Source organism: Channa argus, chromosome 6, assembly GCF_033026475.1.
Source record: "Channa argus isolate prfri chromosome 6, Channa argus male v1.0, whole genome shotgun sequence".
In the NCBI taxonomy this organism is placed as follows: Eukaryota; Metazoa; Chordata; class Actinopteri; order Anabantiformes; family Channidae; genus Channa; species Channa argus.
The window spans coordinates 25,968,549-25,988,041 of NC_090202.1; the positions used below are offsets into that span (position 1 = coordinate 25,968,549).

Sequence of the window (19,493 nt, forward strand, 5' to 3'; positions counted from 1 at the left end):
CTCAGAGCATGGAGGAAGCCTCTAAATCCGTGGAAATCGTGGTGGAGACGGAGGCTGAGGCTGGAGCCAGCGGTTACAGTGTAACTGGTGGAGGAGAGCGAGGGATCTTTGTTAAAGACGTCCTCAAAGATTCTCCAGCCGCCAAACACCTCAGTCTAAAGCAAGGTACCTGCAGCCATGTTCATTCAGAGAGCGACTGCCGCCAAACGTCCTCCTCAAAAAATTAATAAAAAAACATAACTACCATGCAAAAAAAAAAAAAAATTTACAGGAAAGTTACAGGAAAACAAATTGAGAAGCGAAGCAAATGAACTTTGAAGCCTGTATCAGGTCTGTGACGTTTTACTTCGGTTCACACACCTGTAACAAAGGTTTCAGTGACTGTCAGAGTCTGGAAACATCTCATATACTTTTTGTTACTGCTGTTTTACTGCTTTATCATTATAATTTCTCATGACCTACACAACTGATGCGCCAAAGAAACAAAGGTACAGGTATAAGAAGTCAGGACACAGTAGCTCTGTTCAGCTATTCTACAAGATGACTAGTTTTAGTTTTTTTTATCTACTTACTACTAGAAATAACTCCTTTTCAGAGACCCCAGCTTGATAAAAGTACAAACTGAGAATTGATTATGTCCTCTGTGTGAAGGTGACCAGCTGCTAAGTGCCAAAGTCTACTTTGACAATGTCAAGTATGAAGACGCCCTGAAGATCCTTCAGTGTGCAGAGCCATACAAGGTCAGCTTCCAGCTGAAGAGGACCATCCCTGGAGCAGAGCTCAGCGTGCGGCCTCGAATACCCAGTGGGGAGGTCAAAGGTCCCAAAGCCAAGATGGCCAAAATGGTACTCAATTTATTTGGTATTTCAATGTGGTGTAGTGGTTTTTCAACTACAGTGGTCTTTTACACAAAGTAGCATTGTAGCAAATACCTTGTTAAAAGACCAGAGACTTTTATTGGATACTGCTGCAATAATTCATATAAATATTCAGCATTTTGTATAATTTAGTGGGGATGAGATGATTATGCTTTTCTTTCAGTGTGTTGGATTTAATCCCAATCTCCTCCAAATTCTGACGTGATGAATGTCAAGATACATACCTAGAGACTAAATGAAACATGTAGTGATATTTTGAATTTCGCTACATTTTCTTATCACTAAGTATATTTTCAGTGACCCTGAGCTGTCAAATTGTTGAAGCTATACAGAGTCATCACCCCAAAAGCACCATATTCACTTAGCAGACCGTGGAATATTGTCAACTGACTCTTTTGTCGTTCATGTGTGTTTATTTCAGAGCGTGAAAGGCACTAAGCCTTTCAAGGCCAAGAAGAAGAGGGGTGGTCGTTTTGGTCTGAAGAGACTCAAGGAGAAGCGCAGAGAGGAGCTTGTGATAGAGGGAACGCCTCCCAGGCTGGAGATGGGTGACGTGGACGTGGAGTTTTCTCTCCCAAAATTCAAACAGAGACGGAGTGAGAAGGTCGAGCCAGAAGGAGCCAGAGGAGCAGCAGCTGCAGGAAAGGCAAAGAGGAATATCAGGTTGGCCTGTGCTTGTTGTACGTATGTTTAAACGGTCGACATACAAGATAGATAGAAATGAACTTTACAGAGCTCTTAACAATATATGCAGTATCTTTATTGGTTTATTTTTTCATCCTGTACACTGTTCTCCCAGGTTTCCTCACATGAAAGCAAAGGATTATCCTGGAGGAGAGACAGGGACAAATGTGGAAACAGGACAACTTAAGGGACAGGTGAAGATTTCTCCAGCTGAGATACCAGGAGCTAAAACAAAAACCAAAGGAAAAGGACACAAGTTTGGAATCAACTTCCCCAAGACCAAACACACAAAACAAGGTTTAGCTCTGGAAACTGGATCTGTGGAGCTGAAACCACCGGGTGTCAACATCCAGCCCCCATCATCGGAGTTCCGATTGTCTGGTGATAAAGATATGGACCTGGATAAGGGAGGGCCTAATTTTAGCACACCTGATGTGGATGTTTCACTCCCCTCAGGAAAAGCTGAGGCCTCTTTGCCCACTGTGAAGGCAAAGGCAGAAATAAAAGAACCTAAAATCTATGTCAAAGGTGGTGTTGATGCAGCTGAGGGAAAAGTTGATGTAGATGTCAGCAAAGGAAATGCAAAGCTCCGAATGCCAAAATTTAAATTACGAAAAGTTAGACTCTCACGACATTCAGATGAGATAGATGGTGACATCAAGGTGAAAGCTGAAGGGATGAAAATGCCTCACCCTGATATAACACCTCCAAAAGTAAAAATCAAAGGAGGTGGGGAAATTAGTCACCCCAAAACAAATATCACTAAACCAAAGATTGAAAGTGATCTTTCAGGAAAATCTGCATCCATTCAATTGCCCTCCGCTCATATTTCTTTACCGAAAGTAAAGGGAAAAGCTGACATGGACATTTCACTCCCAGAGCATGAAGGTGCTGCCAAGCCAATCCAAATGCCTGCTATTGACATCTATGTCCCTGAAGGCGATTTGAAAGTGGACACTGGACGAAGAATTCCAGATGAGGTGGAGGGCACCATTAAAGGGCCCAAAATCTCCATGCCAAAGGTTGATGTTTCATTACCTAAGATGGGATCATCTGATGTCGACATCGAATGTCCAGAAGGTGGGGGGAAGTTCAGTCTACCGTCTGTTGACATAGCGCCGCCTAAAATGAAAACAGAGGGTATTGATGTGGGAATGGACTATTATGTTGGTGGAGATGGAAAGTTTAAAATGCCTGATTTTGACATAACTCCCCCCAAAATTAAGCCAACAGATGGAGAAGTAAATATAAAAGGACGAGAGGGCAAAGGGGTCTTTAAATTGCCCAAAGTAGAATTGAATCTTCCCAAAGGTGATACATTTGAAATGCCTTCACTTGATGTTTCTCTGGACAAAGGCAGAATGGAGGGAAGCATTGAAGTAGAAGGGGGGAAATTAAAAACACCTAAATTGACAAAACCAGAGAGTCACGTGACCATACAGGGGCCTGAGTTTGAGAGTAGAGGTAAGATCCAGATGCCTCCTGTTGATATATCACAGCCAAAAGGAACAATCCCAAAAATAAAGCTACCTGAAGGTGACGTGAAGCTAAAATCCCCGGAGATTCCAACCACTGAGTTTTTCGAGGCAAATGTGGAGGGCGGAGGCAGTGGTGACTTAGATCTTAAGGGAAGTGAAATTAAAGGAGAAAAAATTACCATGCGAACAACTGATATCTGTCTTCCAAAAGGACATTTAGCAGGTAAAATGGATATTGAAGAACCTTCAGGGAAAAGAGACAAGTTTAGGATAAAGCCAACAGGTGATATTTCAATTCCAAAAGGGAAAATTGAGGGAAATCTTCAAGGGGGAGAATTCCTCATCACATCAGTCAATGTTTCAACACCTGAAATAAAGCCTCATGACATAGATGTCAGCCTTGAGGATCCAGATTTAAACATCAGACCTGTTGATATACTCACAAAACCAAAAGGTGGCATTAGCTTAAATGCTGAAGGTCTGGAGGCCAACATTAAAATGCCAAAATGTGACATTTCATTACCAAAGGTAAATTTTCCTAAAAGTGGTGTAAAATTGAAAGAGCCTGACATCAAAGACAAGACGATAGAGATGCCAGACATTGACATTTCACTCACCAAAGGAAAAGCAGGGGGAGTAATTGAAATGGAAGGACACTCTGGAATTGGGGCCCAAATGCCCTCTGTTGATATCTGTCTTCCTAAGATGAAAGTGAAGGGAGTTGACGTGAATGTTGAAGCCCCTGAACTTAAGGGGGGAAAACTCAACCTGCCAGATATTGACCTTTCACTGCCCAAAGAAAAGCCTGAGGCTGACCTTGCCATTGAGGGTCCTGAGGTGAATGGAGGCAAATTCAAAATGCCCAAAATGGAAATTTTACTCCCTAAAGGAAAAGCAGAGGGAGATGTTGTCATTGAGGGACATGGTGGTAAAGGAGGCAAGTTTGACGTGCCATCCATTGATCTATCTCTTCCTAAAGCAAAAACGAAGGGTGTAGATGTGGACATTGATGGATCTAAACTTAAAAGTGATATTTCACTTCCAGAAGGCAAAATTGAGGGTGGTCTAAATGTCTCAATGCCAAAAATGAGTCTCCCAGAAGATGATGTTAAAATAAAAGGCCCAGACATCAAGGCAGGGAAAATTGAGATGCCAGACATTGATATTTCACTTCCCAAACGACGTGGTGGTAAAGAAAGCAAGTTCCATTTGCCTTCTTTTGATATCTCTCTTCCAAAAATGAAAACTAAGGGACCCCAGATACAGGTTGAAGGCCCTGATGTTAAAGATGGAAAGATAAAAATGCCATCCATTGATGTGCCGTCATCCGAGCTAAAATCTACTGATGTCGACGTCAGCCTCGAAGGCCCTGATGTTAAGGGGAAAGGGGTTGACATTGCAACCCCTAAAGGAAAAGTTCAGAGTGACATAAATGTTAAAGGCCCTGAGATGAAAGGGGTCAAATTAAAAATGCCCAGATTTGCTGTTTCTTTGCCAAAAGTGAGTCTCCCAGAGGGCGATGCAAATTTGGAAGGCCCAGATATGAAAGGAAAAACTGAAATGCCAGCAGTTGATATTCCACTTCCACAAGGAAAGGCAAATATAGATATTGATTTTGATGGACATGGTGATAAAGGAGTATTAGATATCTCTCTTCCTAAAATCAAAGCAAAGAGAGTTGAGGTTGATATTCAAGGACCTGAAATCAAAAGTGACATTTCGCTTCCTAGAACTGAGACTCCAGAGTTAGATATCAGTGTTGAGGGCCCTGACATCAAAGGAGGAAAGCTTGACTTGCCAACTGTTGATATATCACCCCCTAAAGGAAATATTGAGGGCAAACTTGATATTGACAGTGCTGACATGAAAGGGGGTACATTTAAAATGGCAACAATTGATGTGTCTTTACCAAAAGTGAGTCTCCCAGAGGGTGATGTCCAAATGAAAGGTCCAGACATTAAGGCAGGAAAGATTGAGATGCCAGACATTGATATTTCACTCCCTAAAGGAAAAGCAGGGGGAGAAATTAAAATGGAAGGACAAACTGGAAAAGGGAGCAAGTTCCATTTGCCCTCTGTTGATATCTCTCTTCCTAAAATCAAAGCGAAGGGGGTTGATGTCAATATTGAAGGTCCTGATCTTAAAGGAGTAAAAATCAATGTCCCCGACTTTTCAATCCCTGAAGGAAAGGTTGATGCTGATCTCAGTACTGAAGGCCCTGAGGGGAAATTCAAAATGCCCAAAGTAGATGTTTCACTTCCAAAGATAAACCTGCCAGAGTACAGTGTCAAAGTGGAAGGACCAGAAATGAAGGGAAGCAAAATGATAGATTTGCCAGCTGTTGACATATCGGCTCCAGCGGGAAAAGTGGAGGGAAATGTCAATATTGAAGGAGCAGCTGGCAGACGAAAATTTCATGTGCCAGAAGTTGACCTGTCTGGAAAAAAAGGTGATGGGCTCAACCTGACAACCACTGACATAAATGTCCCCAAGTTTGATCTTGACTTAAGCCTTCCGTCTGGTCTGAAAGACAAAACCCTCAAAATAGACAACAGTGGTCCAAGTGCATCAGGAGATTTGGAGATGTCTGGTCCAAAAGGAGATATTAAACCAACCAAGTTAAAGGGTGCAGATGCTGAGACAGGTGTTATAGAAGGCTCTGGTGCATCCTTCAAACTACCAACAGTTGACATTGCAGCTCCAAAGGTGGATTTAGACTTTAATCTCACCAAACCTAAAGGCGATGATGTGGAGGTGGAGCTTCTGAAAGCAGAGGGAGGTAGACCCTCTTCAGGAGGTAGCTTTGACCTACCTAATGTCTCCCGCAAAGGCCTCTATTTTTCTCTTCCTAGGTTTGGCGGAAAGTCTAAGAGTAGTAATTTGGATATATCAGGAAAATGTCCCAAAAGAGATGTTTCCCTCAGTACTCCTCATGTAGAAGGAGAGATTAGGCCACCGTCAGTAGAGTTTGATGGGGACGGAAAAGTTAACGTAAAAAAACCTAAATTCAAAATGCCCTCATTTGGATTATCCAAAAAGGATGCAGATGTATCTGTATCTTGTCCTGATGTCAATGCTAAAGTGAAAAAGGGGAAAGTTCCTAAACCAGAAATCAGTGTCGAGTGCCCAGATGATAAAACGAAATACAAAGTGAAATTTCCCAAATTTAAAATGTCCTCCCCTAAAGGTCAAATACCAGAGGTTGAACTTGATGCTAAGCTGGAGGGAGATGTGGAAGGGAAAAATGACATCCACGCACCCGATGTCACTATTGAACTGCCCAAGTTCTTCATGCCAGGATTTGGCTCCAAAGAAAAAAATGTAAGAAAGCCAAGTGGTGATGTTGAAGCTAAATCCAATGTCAAGATTCCCTCTGTCGAGTTGTCACTACCAGCAGCTAAAACGCCAGAGACTGAGGTTCTTCTCCCCAAAAAGGAAGTCAACGTCTCAGAGCATGATATCAGATACTATGAAGGAAACCTTAGAATTCCCAAAATTCCAACAATTGATGTTTCCATTCCCAAAATAGACCTGGATGTGTCCCTGCCGAAAGCAAAGTCAGCTAAAGTTGAAGGACCAGAGGTGGATCTTCACGGACATGAAGGAGGATTAAAAATGCCTTACATAACAATGCCATCAATAGCCATGTCCCATCCCAAAGGAAAAGCCGGACACCTTGATGCACCAGAAGTTGAAATAGATGGCGATAGAGCTAGCAAATTTAAAATGCCCAACATTAGAATCCCCAATGTTGACATAACCTTGCCAAATGTTAAAACTGCAGATGCTGATACACGAACAATTGATGCCAAGACTGAGGAAGGAGGAGCAAAATTTACAATGCCCCATTTTAAGATGCCTTCAATTGAAATTTCATTGCCAAAAGCAAAGATTGAAGGCCCAGAAGTTGAAATGGAGGGAGGTACAGAAGGAAAGGTCAAAATGCCTTATATGAAAATACCAGATGTTGATAATGTTGACATTAAAGGAGACGGTGGGAAATTTAAAATGCCTCATCTGAAAATGCCAGATGTAGATTTATCTCTGCCTAAAGGAAGAATTGAAGGTCCAGATGTTGATCTCTCTGTACCCAAAAGACAAATTCAAGGTCCAGATCTTGACATTAAAGGAGAGGGTTGGAAATTTAAAATACCTCATGTGGAAATGCCAGATGTTGATCTCTCTTTGCCTAAAGGAAAAATTGACGGACCCGAAGTTGAAATAAAGGGATGTACAGGAGGGAAGTTCAAGATGCCTTACCTTAAAATGCCAGATGTTGATCTCTCTCTACCCAAAGAGACAATTGAAGGTCCAGATGTTGACATTAAAGCAAAGGGTGGGAAATTTAAAATGCCTCATCTCACAATGCCAGACGTTGATATCTCTCTACCCAAAGGCAAAATTGAAGGTCCAGATCTTGAACTGTCTTTGCCTAAAGGAAAAGTTGAAAGACCCGAAGTTGAAATAGAGGGAGGTACAGGAGGGAAGTTCAAGATGCCTCACCTGAAAATGCCAGATATCGATCTCTCTCTGCCCAAAGGAAAAATTGAAGGTCCAGATGTTGATGTCTCTCTACCCAAAGGAAAAATTGAAAGTCCAGATGTTAATATCTCTCTACCCAAAGTAAATATTGAAGATCCACATGTTGACATCTCTCTACCCAAAGGAAAAATTGAAGGTCCAGATGTTGACATTAAGGGAAAGGGTGGGAAATTTAAAATGCCTCACCTGAAAATGCCAGATGTTGATATATCTCTACCCAAAGGAAAACTTGAATGTCCAGATGTTGATATCTCTCTACCCAAAGGAAAAATTGAAGGTCCAGATGTTGATATCTCTCTACCCAAAGGAAACATTGAAGGTCCAGATGTTGACATTAAAGGAAAGGGTGGGAAATTTAAAATGCCTCACCTGAAAATGCCAGATGTTGATATATCTCTACCCAAAGGAAAAATTGAAGGTCCAGATGTCGATATCTCTCTGCCCAAAGGAAAAATTAAAGGTCCAGATGTTGATATCTCTCTACACAAAGGAAAACTTGAAGGTCCAGATGTTGATATCTCTCTACCCAAAGGAAAAATTGAAGGTCCAGATGTTGACATTAAGGGAAAAGGTGGGAAATTTAAAATGCCTCACCTGAAAATGCCAGATATTGATATTTCTCTGCCCAAAGGAAAACTTGAAGGTCCAGATGTTGATCTCTCTTTGCCTAAAGGAAAAATTGAAGCTCCAGATGTTGATATCTCTCTACCCAAAGGAAACCTTGAAGGTCCAGATGTTGACATTAAGGGAAAGGGTGGGAAATTTAAAATGCCTCACCTGAAAATGCCAGATGTTGATATATCTCTACCCAAAGGAAAAATTGAAGGTCCAGATGTTGATATCTCTCTACCCAAGGTTAAAATTGAAGGTCCAGATGTTGATATCTCTTTACCCAAAGGTAAAATTGAAGGTCCAGATGTTAATATCTCTCTACCCAAAGGAAACATTGAAGGTCCAGATGTTGACATTAAGGGAAAGGGTGGGAAATTTAAAATGCCTCACCTGAAAATGCCAGATGTTGATATATCTCTACCCAAAGGAAAAATTGAAGGTCCAGATGTTGATATCTCTCTACCCAAAGGAAAAATTGAAGGACCAGATGTTGATATCTCTCTACCCAAAGGAAAAGTTGAAGGTCCAGATGTTGACATTAAGGGAAAGGGTGGGAAATTTAAAATGCCTCACCTGAAAATGCCAGATGTTGATATCTCTCTACCCAAAGGTAAAATTGAAGGTCCAGATGTTGATATCTCTCTACCCAAAGGAAAAATTGAAGGTCCAGATGTTGACATTAAGGGAAAGGGTGGGAAATTTAAAATGCCTCACCTGAAAATGCCAGATATTGATATTTCTCTGCCCAAAGGAAAACTTGCAGGTCCAGATGTTGATATCTCTTTACCCAAAGGAAACATTGAAGGTCCAGATGTTGACATTAAGGGAAAGGGTGGAAAATTTAAAATGCCTCATCTGAAAATGCCAGATGTTGATCTCTCTCTACCCAAAGGAAAAATTGAAGGTCCAGATGTTGATATCTCTCTGCCCAAAGGAAAAATTAAAGCTCCAGATGTTGATATCTCTCTACACAAAGGAAAACTTGAAGGTCCAGATGTTGATATCTCTCTACCCAAAGGAAAAATTGAAGGTCCAGATGTTGACATTAAGGGAAAGGGTGGGAAATTTAAAATGCCTCACCTGAAAATGCCAGATATTGATATTTCTCTGCCCAAAGGAAAACTTGAAGGTCCAGATGTTGATCTCTCTTTGCCTAAAGGAAAAATTGAAGGTCCAGATGTTGATTTCTCTTTGCCTAAAGGAAAAATTGAAGGTCCAGATGTTGAACTCTCTCTACCCAAAGGAAAAATTGAAGGTCCAGATGTTGACATTAAGGGAAAGGGTGGGAAATTTAAAATGCCTCACCTGAAAATGCCAGATATTGATATTTCTCTGCCCAAAGGAAAACTTGAAGGTCCAGATGTTGATATCTCTTTACCTAAAGGAAACATTGAAGGTCCAGATGTTGACATTAAGGGAAAGGGTGGAAAATTTAAAATGCCTCATCTGAAAATGCCAGATGTTGATCTCTCTCTACCCAAAGGAAAAATTGAAGGTCCAGATGTTGATATCTCTCTACCCAAAGGAAAAATTAAAGCTCCAGATGTTGATATTTCTCTACACAAAGGAAAACTTGAAGGTCCAGATGTCAATATCTCTCTACCCAAAGGAAAAATTGAAGGTCCAGATGTTGACATTAAGGGAAAGGGTGGGAAATTTAAAATGCCTCACCTGAAAATGCCAGATATTGATATTTCTCTGCCCAAAGGAAAACTTGAAGGTCCAGATGTTGATCTCTCTTTGCCTAAAGGAAAAATTGAAGGTCCAGATGTTGATTTCTCTTTGCCTAAAAGAAAAATTGAAGGTCCAGATGTTGAACTCTCTCTACCCAAAGGAAAAATTGAAGGTCCAGATGTTGACATTAAGGAAAAGGGTGGGAAATTTAAAATGCCTCACCTGAAAATGCCAGATATTGATATTTCTCTGCCCAAAGGAAAACTTGAAGGTCCAGATGTTGATATCTCTCTACCCAAAGGAAAAATTGAAGGTCCAGATGTTGATATCTCTCTACCCAAAGGAAAAATTGGAGGTCCAGATGTTGATATTTCTCTACCCAAAGGAAAACTTGAAGGTCCAGATGTTGATATCTCTTTACCCAAAGGAAACATTGAAGGTCCAGATGTTGACATTAAGGGAAAGGGTGGGAAATTTAAAATGCCTCACCTGAAAATGCCAGATATTGATATTTCTCTGCCCAAAGGAAAACTTGAAGGTCCAGATGTTGATCTCTCTTTGCCTAAAGGAAAAATTGAAGGTCCACATGTTGATCTCTCTTTGCCTAAAGGAAAAATTAAAGGTCCAGATGTTGATATCTGTCTACCCAAAGGAAACATTGAAGGTCCAGATGTTGACATTAAGGGAAAGGGTGGGAAATTTAAAATGCCTCACCTGAAAATGCCAGATGTTGATATATCTCTACCCAAAGGAAAACTTGAAGGTCCAGATGTTGATCTCTCTTTGCCTAAAGGAAAAATTGAAGGTCCACATGTTGATCTCTCTTTGCCTAAAGGAAAAATTAAAGGTCCAGATGTTGATATCTGTCTACCCAAAGGAAACATTGAAGGTCCAGATGTTGACATTAAGGGAAAGGGTGGAAAATTTAAAATGCCTCACCTGAAAATGCCAGATGTTGATATATCTCTACCCAAAGGAAAAATTGAAGGTCCAGATGTTGATATCTCTTTACCCAAAGGAAAAATTGAAAGTCCAGATGTTAACATCTCTCTACCCAAAGGAAACATTGAAGGTCCAGATGTTGACATCAAGGGAAAGGGTGGAAAATTTAAAATGCCTCACCTGAAAATGCCAGATATTGATATTTCTCTGCCCAAAAGAAAAATTGAAGGTCCAGATGTTGATCTCTCTCTACCTAAAGGAAAACTTGAAGGTCCAGATGTTGATATTTCTCTTCCCAAAGGAAAAATTGAAGGACCCAAGGTTGAAATAGAGGGAGTTACAGGAGGGAAGTTCAAGATGCCTCACCTGAAAATGCCAGATGTTGATATCTCTCTACCCAAAGGTAAAATTGAAGGTCCAGATGTTGATATCTCTCTACCCAAAGGAAAAATTGAAGGTCCAGATGTTGACATTAAGGGAAAGGGTGGGAAATTTAAAATGCCTCACCTGAAAATGCCAGATGTTGATATATCTCTACCCAAAGGAAAAATTGAAGGTCCAGATGTTGACATCTCTCTGCCTAAGGGAAAAATTGAAGGTCCAGATGTTGATATCTCTCTGCCTAAAGGAAGATTTGAAAGTCCAGTGGTTGATGTCTCTCTACCCAAAGGAAAACTTGAAGGTCCAGATGTTGACATTAAGGGAAAGGGTGGGAAATTTAAAATGCCTCACCTGAAAATGCCAGATATTGATATTTCTCTGCCCAAAGGAAAACTTGAAGGTCCAGATGTTGATCTCTCTTTGCCTAAAGGAAAAATTGAAGGTCCAGATGTTGATCTCTCTTTGCCTAAAGGAAAACTTGAAGGTCCAGATATTGATCTCTCTCTACCCAAAGGAAAAATTGAAGGTCCAGATGTTGACATTAAAGGAGAGGGTTGGAAATTTAAAATACCTCATGTGGATATGCCACATGTTGATCTCTCTTTGCCTAAAGGAAAAATTGAAGGTCCAGATGTTGATATTTCTCTACCCAAAGGAAAACTTGAAGGTCCAGATGTTGACATTAAGGGAAAGGGTGGGAAATTTAAAATGCCTCACCTGAAAATGCCAGATATTGACATTTCTCTGCCCAAAGGAAAACTTGAAGATCCAGATGTTGACATTTCTCTACCCAAAGGAAAAATTCAAGGACCCAAAGTTGAAATAGATGGAGGTACAGGAGGGAAGTTCAAGATGCCTCACCTGAAAATGCCAGATGTTGATGTCTCTCTACCCAAAAGAAAAATTGAAGTTCCAGATGTTGATATTTCTCTTCCCAAAGGAAAAATTGAAGGACCCAAGGTTGAAATAGAGGGAGGTACAGGAGGGAAGTTCAAGATGCCTCACCTGAAAATGCCAGATGTTGATATCTCTCTACCCAAAGGTAAAATTGAAGGTCCAGATGTTGATATTTCTCTACCCAAAGGAAAAATTGAAGGTCCAGATGTTGACATTAAGGGAAAGGGTGGAAAATTTAAAATGCCTCACCTGAAAATGCCAGATATTGATATTTCTCTGCCCAAAGGAAAACTTGAAGGTCCAGATGTTGATATCTGTCTACCCAAGGGTAAAATTGAAGGTCCAGATATTGATATCTCTTTGCCCAAAGGAAAAATTGAAAGTCCAGATGTTAATATCTCTCTACCCAAAGGAAAAATTGAAGGTCCAGATGTTGACATTAAGGGAAAGGGTGGGAAATTTAAAATGCCTCACCTGAAAATGCCAGATGTTGATATATCTCTACCCAAAGGAAAAATTGAAGGTCCAGATGTTGATATCTCTCTACCCAAAGGAAAAATTGGAGGTCCAGATGTTGATATTTCTCTACCCAAAGGAAAACTTGAAGGTCCAGATGTTGATATCTCTTTACCCAAAGGAAACATTGAAGGTCCAGATGTTGACATTAAGGGAAAGGGTGGGAAATTTAAAATGCCTCACCTGAAAATGCCAGATATTGATATTTCTCTGCCCAAAGGAAAACTTGAAGGTCCAGATGTTGATCTCTCTTTGCCTAAAGGAAAAATTGAAGGTCCACATGTTGATCTCTCTTTGCCTAAAGGAAAAATTAAAGGTCCAGATGTTGATATCTGTCTACCCAAAGGAAACATTGAAGGTCCAGATGTTGACATTAAGGGAAAGGGTGGAAAATTTAAAATGCCTCACCTGAAAATGCCAGATGTTGATATATCTCTACCCAAAGGAAAAATTGAAGGTCCAGATGTTGATATCTCTTTACCCAAAGGAAAAATTGAAAGTCCAGATGTTAACATCTCTCTACCCAAAGGAAACATTGAAGGTCCAGATGTTGACATCAAGGGAAAGGGTGGAAAATTTAAAATGCCTCACCTGAAAATGCCAGATATTGATATTTCTCTGCCCAAAAGAAAAATTGAAGGTCCAGATGTTGATCTCTCTCTACCTAAAGGAAAACTTGAAGGTCCAGATGTTGATATTTCTCTTCCCAAAGGAAAAATTGAAGGACCCAAGGTTGAAATAGAGGGAGGTACAGGAGGGAAGTTCAAGATGCCTCACCTGAAAATGCCAGATGTTGATATCTCTCTACCCAAAGGTAAAATTGAAGGTCCAGATGTTGATATCTCTCTACCCAAAGGAAAAATTGAAGGTCCAGATGTTGACATTAAGGGAAAGGGTGGGAAATTTAAAATGCCTCACCTGAAAATGCCAGATGTTGATATATCTCTACCCAAAGGAAAAATTGAAGGTCCAGATGTTGACATCTCTCTGCCTAAGGGAAAAATTGAAGGTCCAGATGTTGATATCTCTCTGCCTAAAGGAAGATTTGAAAGTCCAGTGGTTGATGTCTCTCTACCCAAAGGAAAACTTGAAGGTCCAGATGTTGACATTAAGGGAAAGGGTGGGAAATTTAAAATGCCTCACCTGAAAATGCCAGATATTGATATTTCTCTGCCCAAAGGAAAACTTGAAGGTCCAGATGTTGATCTCTCTTTGCCTAAAGGAAAAATTGAAGGTCCAGATGTTGATCTCTCTTTGCCTAAAGGAAAAATTGAAGGTCCAGATATTGATCTCTCTCTACCCAAAGGAAAAATTGAAGGTCCAGATGTTGACATTAAAGGAGAGGGTTGGAAATTTAAAATACCTCATGTGGATATGCCACATGTTGATCTCTCTTTGCCTAAAGGAAAAATTGAAGGTCCAGATGTTGATATTTCTCTACCCAAAGGAAAACTTGAAGGTCCAGATGTTGACATTAAGGGAAAGGGTGGGAAATTTAAAATGCCTCACCTGAAAATGCCAGATATTGACATTTCTCTGCCCAAAGGAAAACTTGAAGATCCAGATGTTGACATTTCTCTACCCAAAGGAAAAATTCAAGGACCCAAAGTTGAAATAGATGGAGGTACAGGAGGGAAGTTCAAGATGCCTCACCTGAAAATGCCAGATGTTGATGTCTCTCTACCCAAAAGAAAAATTGAAGTTCCAGATGTTGATATTTCTCTTCCCAAAGGAAAAATTGAAGGACCCAAGGTTGAAATAGAGGGAGGTACAGGAGGGAAGTTCAAGATGCCTCACCTGAAAATGCCAGATGTTGATATCTCTCTACCCAAAGGTAAAATTGAAGGTCCAGATGTTGATATTTCTCTACCCAAAGGAAAAATTGAAGGTCCAGATGTTGACATTAAGGGAAAGGGTGGAAAATTTAAAATGCCTCACCTGAAAATGCCAGATATTGATATTTCTCTGCCCAAAGGAAAACTTGAAGGTCCAGATGTTGATATCTGTCTACCCAAGGGTAAAATTGAAGGTCCAGATATTGATATCTCTTTGCCCAAAGGAAAAATTGAAAGTCCAGATGTTAATATCTCTCTACCCAAAGGAAAAATTGAAGGTCCAGATGTTGACATTAAGGGAAAGGGTGGGAAATTTAAAATGCCTCACCTGAAAATGCCAGATATTGATATTTCTCTGCCCAAAGGAAAAATTGAAGGTCCAGATGTTGATCTCTCTCTGCCCAAAGGAAAATTTGAAGGTCCAGATGTTGATATCTCTCTACCCAAAGGAAAAGTTGAAGGTCCAGATGTTGACATTAAGGGAAAGGGTGGGAAATTTAAAATGCCTCACCTGAAAATGCCAGATGTTGATATATCTCTACCCAAAGGAAAAATTGAAGGTCCAGATGTTGATATCTCTCTACCCAAGGGTAAAATTGAAGGACCCGAGGTAGAATTAGAGGGAGGTACAGGAGGGAAGTTCAAGATGCCTCACCTGAAAATGCCAGATGTTGATATCTCTCTACCCAAAGATAAAATTGAAGGTCCAGATGTTGATCTCTCTCTACCCAAAGGAAAAATTGAAGGTCCAGATGTTGACATCAAGGGAAAGGGTGGAAAATTTAAAATGCCTCACCTGAAAATGCCAGATGTTGATATATCTCTACCCAAAGGAAAAATTGAAGGTCCAGATGTTGATATCTCTCTACCCAAAGGTAAAATTGAAGGACCCGAGGTAGAATTAGAGGGAGGTACAGGAGGGAAGTTCAAGATGCCTCACCTGAAAATGCCAGATGTTGATATCTCTCTACCCAAAGATAAAATTGAAGGTCCAGATGTTGATCTCTCTCTACCCAAAGGAAAAATTGAAGGTCCAGATGTTGACATCAAGGGAAAGGGTGGAAAATTTAAAATGCCTCACCTGAAAATGCCAGATATTGATATTTCTCTGCCCAAAAGAAAAATTGAAGGTCCAGATGTTGATCTCTCTCTACCCAAAGGAAAACTTGAAGGTCCAGATGTTGATATTTCTCTTCCCAAAGGAAAAATTGAAGGACCCAAGGTTGAAATAGAGGGAGGTACAGGAGGGAAGTTCAAGATGCCTCACCTGAAAATGCCATATGTTGATATCTCTCTACCCAAAGGAAAAATTGAAGGTCCAGATGTTGACATTAAGGGAAAGGGTGGGGAATTTAAAATGCCTCACCTGAAAATGCCAGATGTTGATATATCTCTACCCAAAGGAAAAATTGAAGGTCCAGATGTTGATATCTCTCTACCCAAGGGTAAAATTGAAGTTCCAGATATTGATATCTCTCTACCCAAAGGAAAAATTGAAGGTCCAGATGTTGACATTAAGGGAAAGGGTGGGAAATTTAAAATGCCTCACCTGAAAATGCCAAATGTAGATATATCTCTGCCCAAAGGAAAAATTGAAGGTCCAGATGTTGACATCTCTCTGCCTAAGGGAAAAATTGAAGGTCCAGATGTTGATATCTCTCTGCCTAAAGGAAGATTTGAAAGTCCAGTGGTTGATGTCTCTTTACCCAAAGGAAAACTTGAAGGTCCAGATGTTGATATCTCTTTACCCAAAGGAAACATTGAAGGTCCAGATGTTGATATCTCTCTACCCAAAGGAAAAATTGAAGGTCCAGATGTTGACATTAAGGGAAAGGGTGGGAAATTTATAATGCCTCACATGAAAATGCCAGATGTTGATATCTCTCTACCCAAAGGTAAAATTGAAGGTCCAGATGTTGATATCTCTCTGTCTAAAGGACAAATTGAAAGTCCAGATGTTGATTTCTCTCTACCAAAAGGAAAAATTGAAGGTCCAGATGTTGAAATTAAGGGAAAGGGTGGGAAATTTAAAATGCCTCACCTGAAAATGCCAGATGTTGATATCTCTCTACCCAAAGGCAAAATTGAAGGTCCAGATGTTGATCTCTCTTTACCTAAAGGAAAAATTCAAGGACCTGAAGTTGAAATAGAGGGAGGTACAGGAGGGAGGTTCAAAATGCCTCATCTGAAAATGCCAGATGTTGATATCTCTCTACCCAAAGGAAAGATTGAAGGTCCAGATGTTGACATTAAGGGAAAAGGTGGGAAATTTACGATGCCTCACCTGAAAATGCCAGATGTTGATATATCTCTACCCAAAGGTAAAATTGAAAGTCCAGATGTTGATATCTCTCTGCCTAAAGGAAGAATTGAAAGTCCAGATGTTGATCTTGCTCTACTCAAAGGAAGAATTGAAGGTCCAGATGTTGATGTTTCTCTACCCAAAGGAAAAATTGAAGGTCCAGATGTTGACATTAAGGGAAAGGGTGGGAAATTTAAAATGCCTCACCTGAAAATGCCAGATGTTGATATCTCTCTATCCAAAGGCAAAATTGAAGGTCCAGATGTTGATCTCTCTTTACCTAAAGGAAAAATTCAAGGACCCGAAGTTGAAATAGAGGGAGGTACAGGAGGGAAGTTCAAAATGCCTCATCTGAAAATGCCAGATATAGATATATCTTTACCCAAAGGAAAATTTGAAGGTCCAGATGTTGATATGTCTCTACCCAAAGGAAAAATTGAAGGTCCAGATGTTGATCTTTCTCTACCCAAAGGAATAATTAAAGGTCCAGATGTTGACATTAAGGGAAAGGGAGGGAAATTTAAGATGCCTCATGTGAAAATGCCAGATGTTGATATTTCTTTGCCCAAAGGACAAATTGAAGGTCCAGATGTTGATATCTCTGTACCCAAAGGAAAATTTGAAGGTCCAGAGGTTGATCTCTCTTTGCCTAAAGGAAAAATTGAAGGACCCAAAGTTGAAATAGAGGGAGGTACAGAAGGGAAATTTAAGATGCCTCGTGTGAAAATGCCCAATGTTGATATCTCACTGCCCAAAGGAAAAGTAGAAGGTCCAGATGTTGATATCTCTCTGCCCAAAGGAAGGATTGAAGGTCTAGACGTTGACATTAAAGGGGATGGTGGGAAATTTAAGATTCCTCAGTTAAAAATGCCAGATGTTGATATCTCTCTGCCCAAAGCAAAAATTGAAGTTTCAGATATCTCATTAGAAGAAGATTTACAGGCAGGGGGAGGATCCATTAATCTGCCATATTTCAAGATGCCAAAAGTTGATATTTCACTTCCTAAAGGTAAAAGTAAAGCTACCGAAACACCTAGTGTAGAGATGGAAGTCACAGGAGGAATGTTAAAAGATACACATGTTAAACCTCCAAAGGGAGCTATATCCATTCCCAAGGACATATTTGATGAAATTGAAATCAATGTATCGACTTTTCAGGCAGAAGGGAAAATTAAACTGCCACAATTACCACCACCAGACCGGGACATAGATGCAACCCTTGGCAAACCTGACACAGAGGCTTATAGAAAAGCTGACTTGCATGTTGAGGGAGAGCACCAAGGTCTAAAATTCAAAATTCCGACAATAGATGTTAGAGGTCCAAAAGGGGACCTGGAGCTTGATATAGGACTTCATAGAACAGAAGGCAAGAAGGACAGGAAAAAATATGAACTAACTGATGTGGATCTAAACACAGCAGGAACCAACAGCAAAGCAAAGGGTCCTAAAGTCAAAGGAACAAAATTCAAGTTTGGCATGCCCAAAAAGAAAACTGGCAAAGATGAAGACAAAGTTGACAACAGACATAAAGAGGACAAAGGCCATATTAATATCCCAGGGACAGAGGTAACATTACCAAGTGTTAGTTTGAAAACTGAACAAGGTTTAGCACACCCAGGAACAGAAAGAGAATTTGGTCTCCCATCATCCAGCGGAGAAATCAAAGTCCCCAGGATCCCAGACATCGAGTTTGCACAAGATGAAGATGACAAAACAAAAAAAGATAAGAAAATCAAAATCCCTAAGTTTGGTGTCCCATTACCCTCAGTCTCTTCTCCCGAAGGAAAAATGTATGGTCCAGAAATTCAGTATGAGGGCCCAAAAATGGCCAAAGTAAAGAAGGCTGTTTTTGTCTTGGTAAATCCTCCTCAAACAGATGAACCCCCTGCAGAAGCTGGCCTCCCAGAGGAGACAACACTTGAGGCTGAAACAGGGGATGTCAAAGTGAAGCTGCCCAAAGAGGACAAGTCAAAGGGAGGAAAGATGAAGATGCCCAAAGTATCATTTTCTCCAGGTAAATCTGGATCACCTGATGTTGCTCTCAAGGGAGAGGGTTCAAGTTCATGTCTCAATGGTGAAAAAGGTGGAAGTCGTCATAAGGGCTCCAAGGATGATAAAGGGACTTTCAGTGGTAAAATCAAACTTCCAAAGGTAGAGTTTACCAGTCCCTATGGGAAGATGGCTGCAGAGAAGGACACACAGGAGAGTGTTAAACCAGGAAAAGATTCCCTACCAGAAGAGGGCAGGGGTGATGCTAAAGGGCTTCAAGTGAAATCAGGCAAAATAGCTTCAGCAGGTTTCAGTGAGGAGCCTTCTAAGGATGTGGTGTCATCTCATGCCAGAAAAGATTTGCTGGACAGGGACAGCTCAGGGTCCCCCAGTGGTTTTACCGTGGAGTTCAGCTCAGAAAAGGTCCAAACCTGGAGCGAGGTTGAGTCTGAAGAAAGAGAGTCGTCTTCGTGGTTTAAGGTCCCTAAGTTCACCCTGAAGCCACACTCCACAGGTAAGTGTAGAGAAAACATACATTTCTTTAGCATGTTAAACACACACCATAAACAATCAGGAGACCGTGACATAAGATTTTTCTTTGCTTTCATCTCAGAGGTAAACTGACTCTGCTGGAATCAAAATGCTCCCGTAAAGGGGACCCTGAAATATTGCAGAATTATGGTGTTTAGGTTATATATAAGCTTTGTTTTGCGGTTTCCTACTTTATCATCGTAGAATATATCACAATATGCACAACACAACA

At 40.5% G+C, this 19,493-nt stretch overlaps 1 protein-coding gene across 3 annotated transcripts in view; it reads left to right on the forward strand.

The window, feature by feature from the left end:
• Positions 1-19,493, forward strand: part of LOC137128734 (neuroblast differentiation-associated protein AHNAK-like) — a 37,304-nt gene that overhangs the window by 12,903 nt on the left and 4,908 nt on the right. For all 3 annotated transcript variants that reach the window (XM_067507209.1, XM_067507208.1, XM_067507207.1), the window contains exons 5-8: positions 6-165; positions 652-845; positions 1,300-1,541; positions 1,678-19,244. In XM_067507209.1, coding sequence (XP_067363310.1) covers positions 6-165; positions 652-845; positions 1,300-1,541; positions 1,678-19,244 — 18,163 coding nt within the window. The remainder of the gene's footprint in view (positions 1-5; positions 166-651; positions 846-1,299; positions 1,542-1,677; positions 19,245-19,493) is intronic.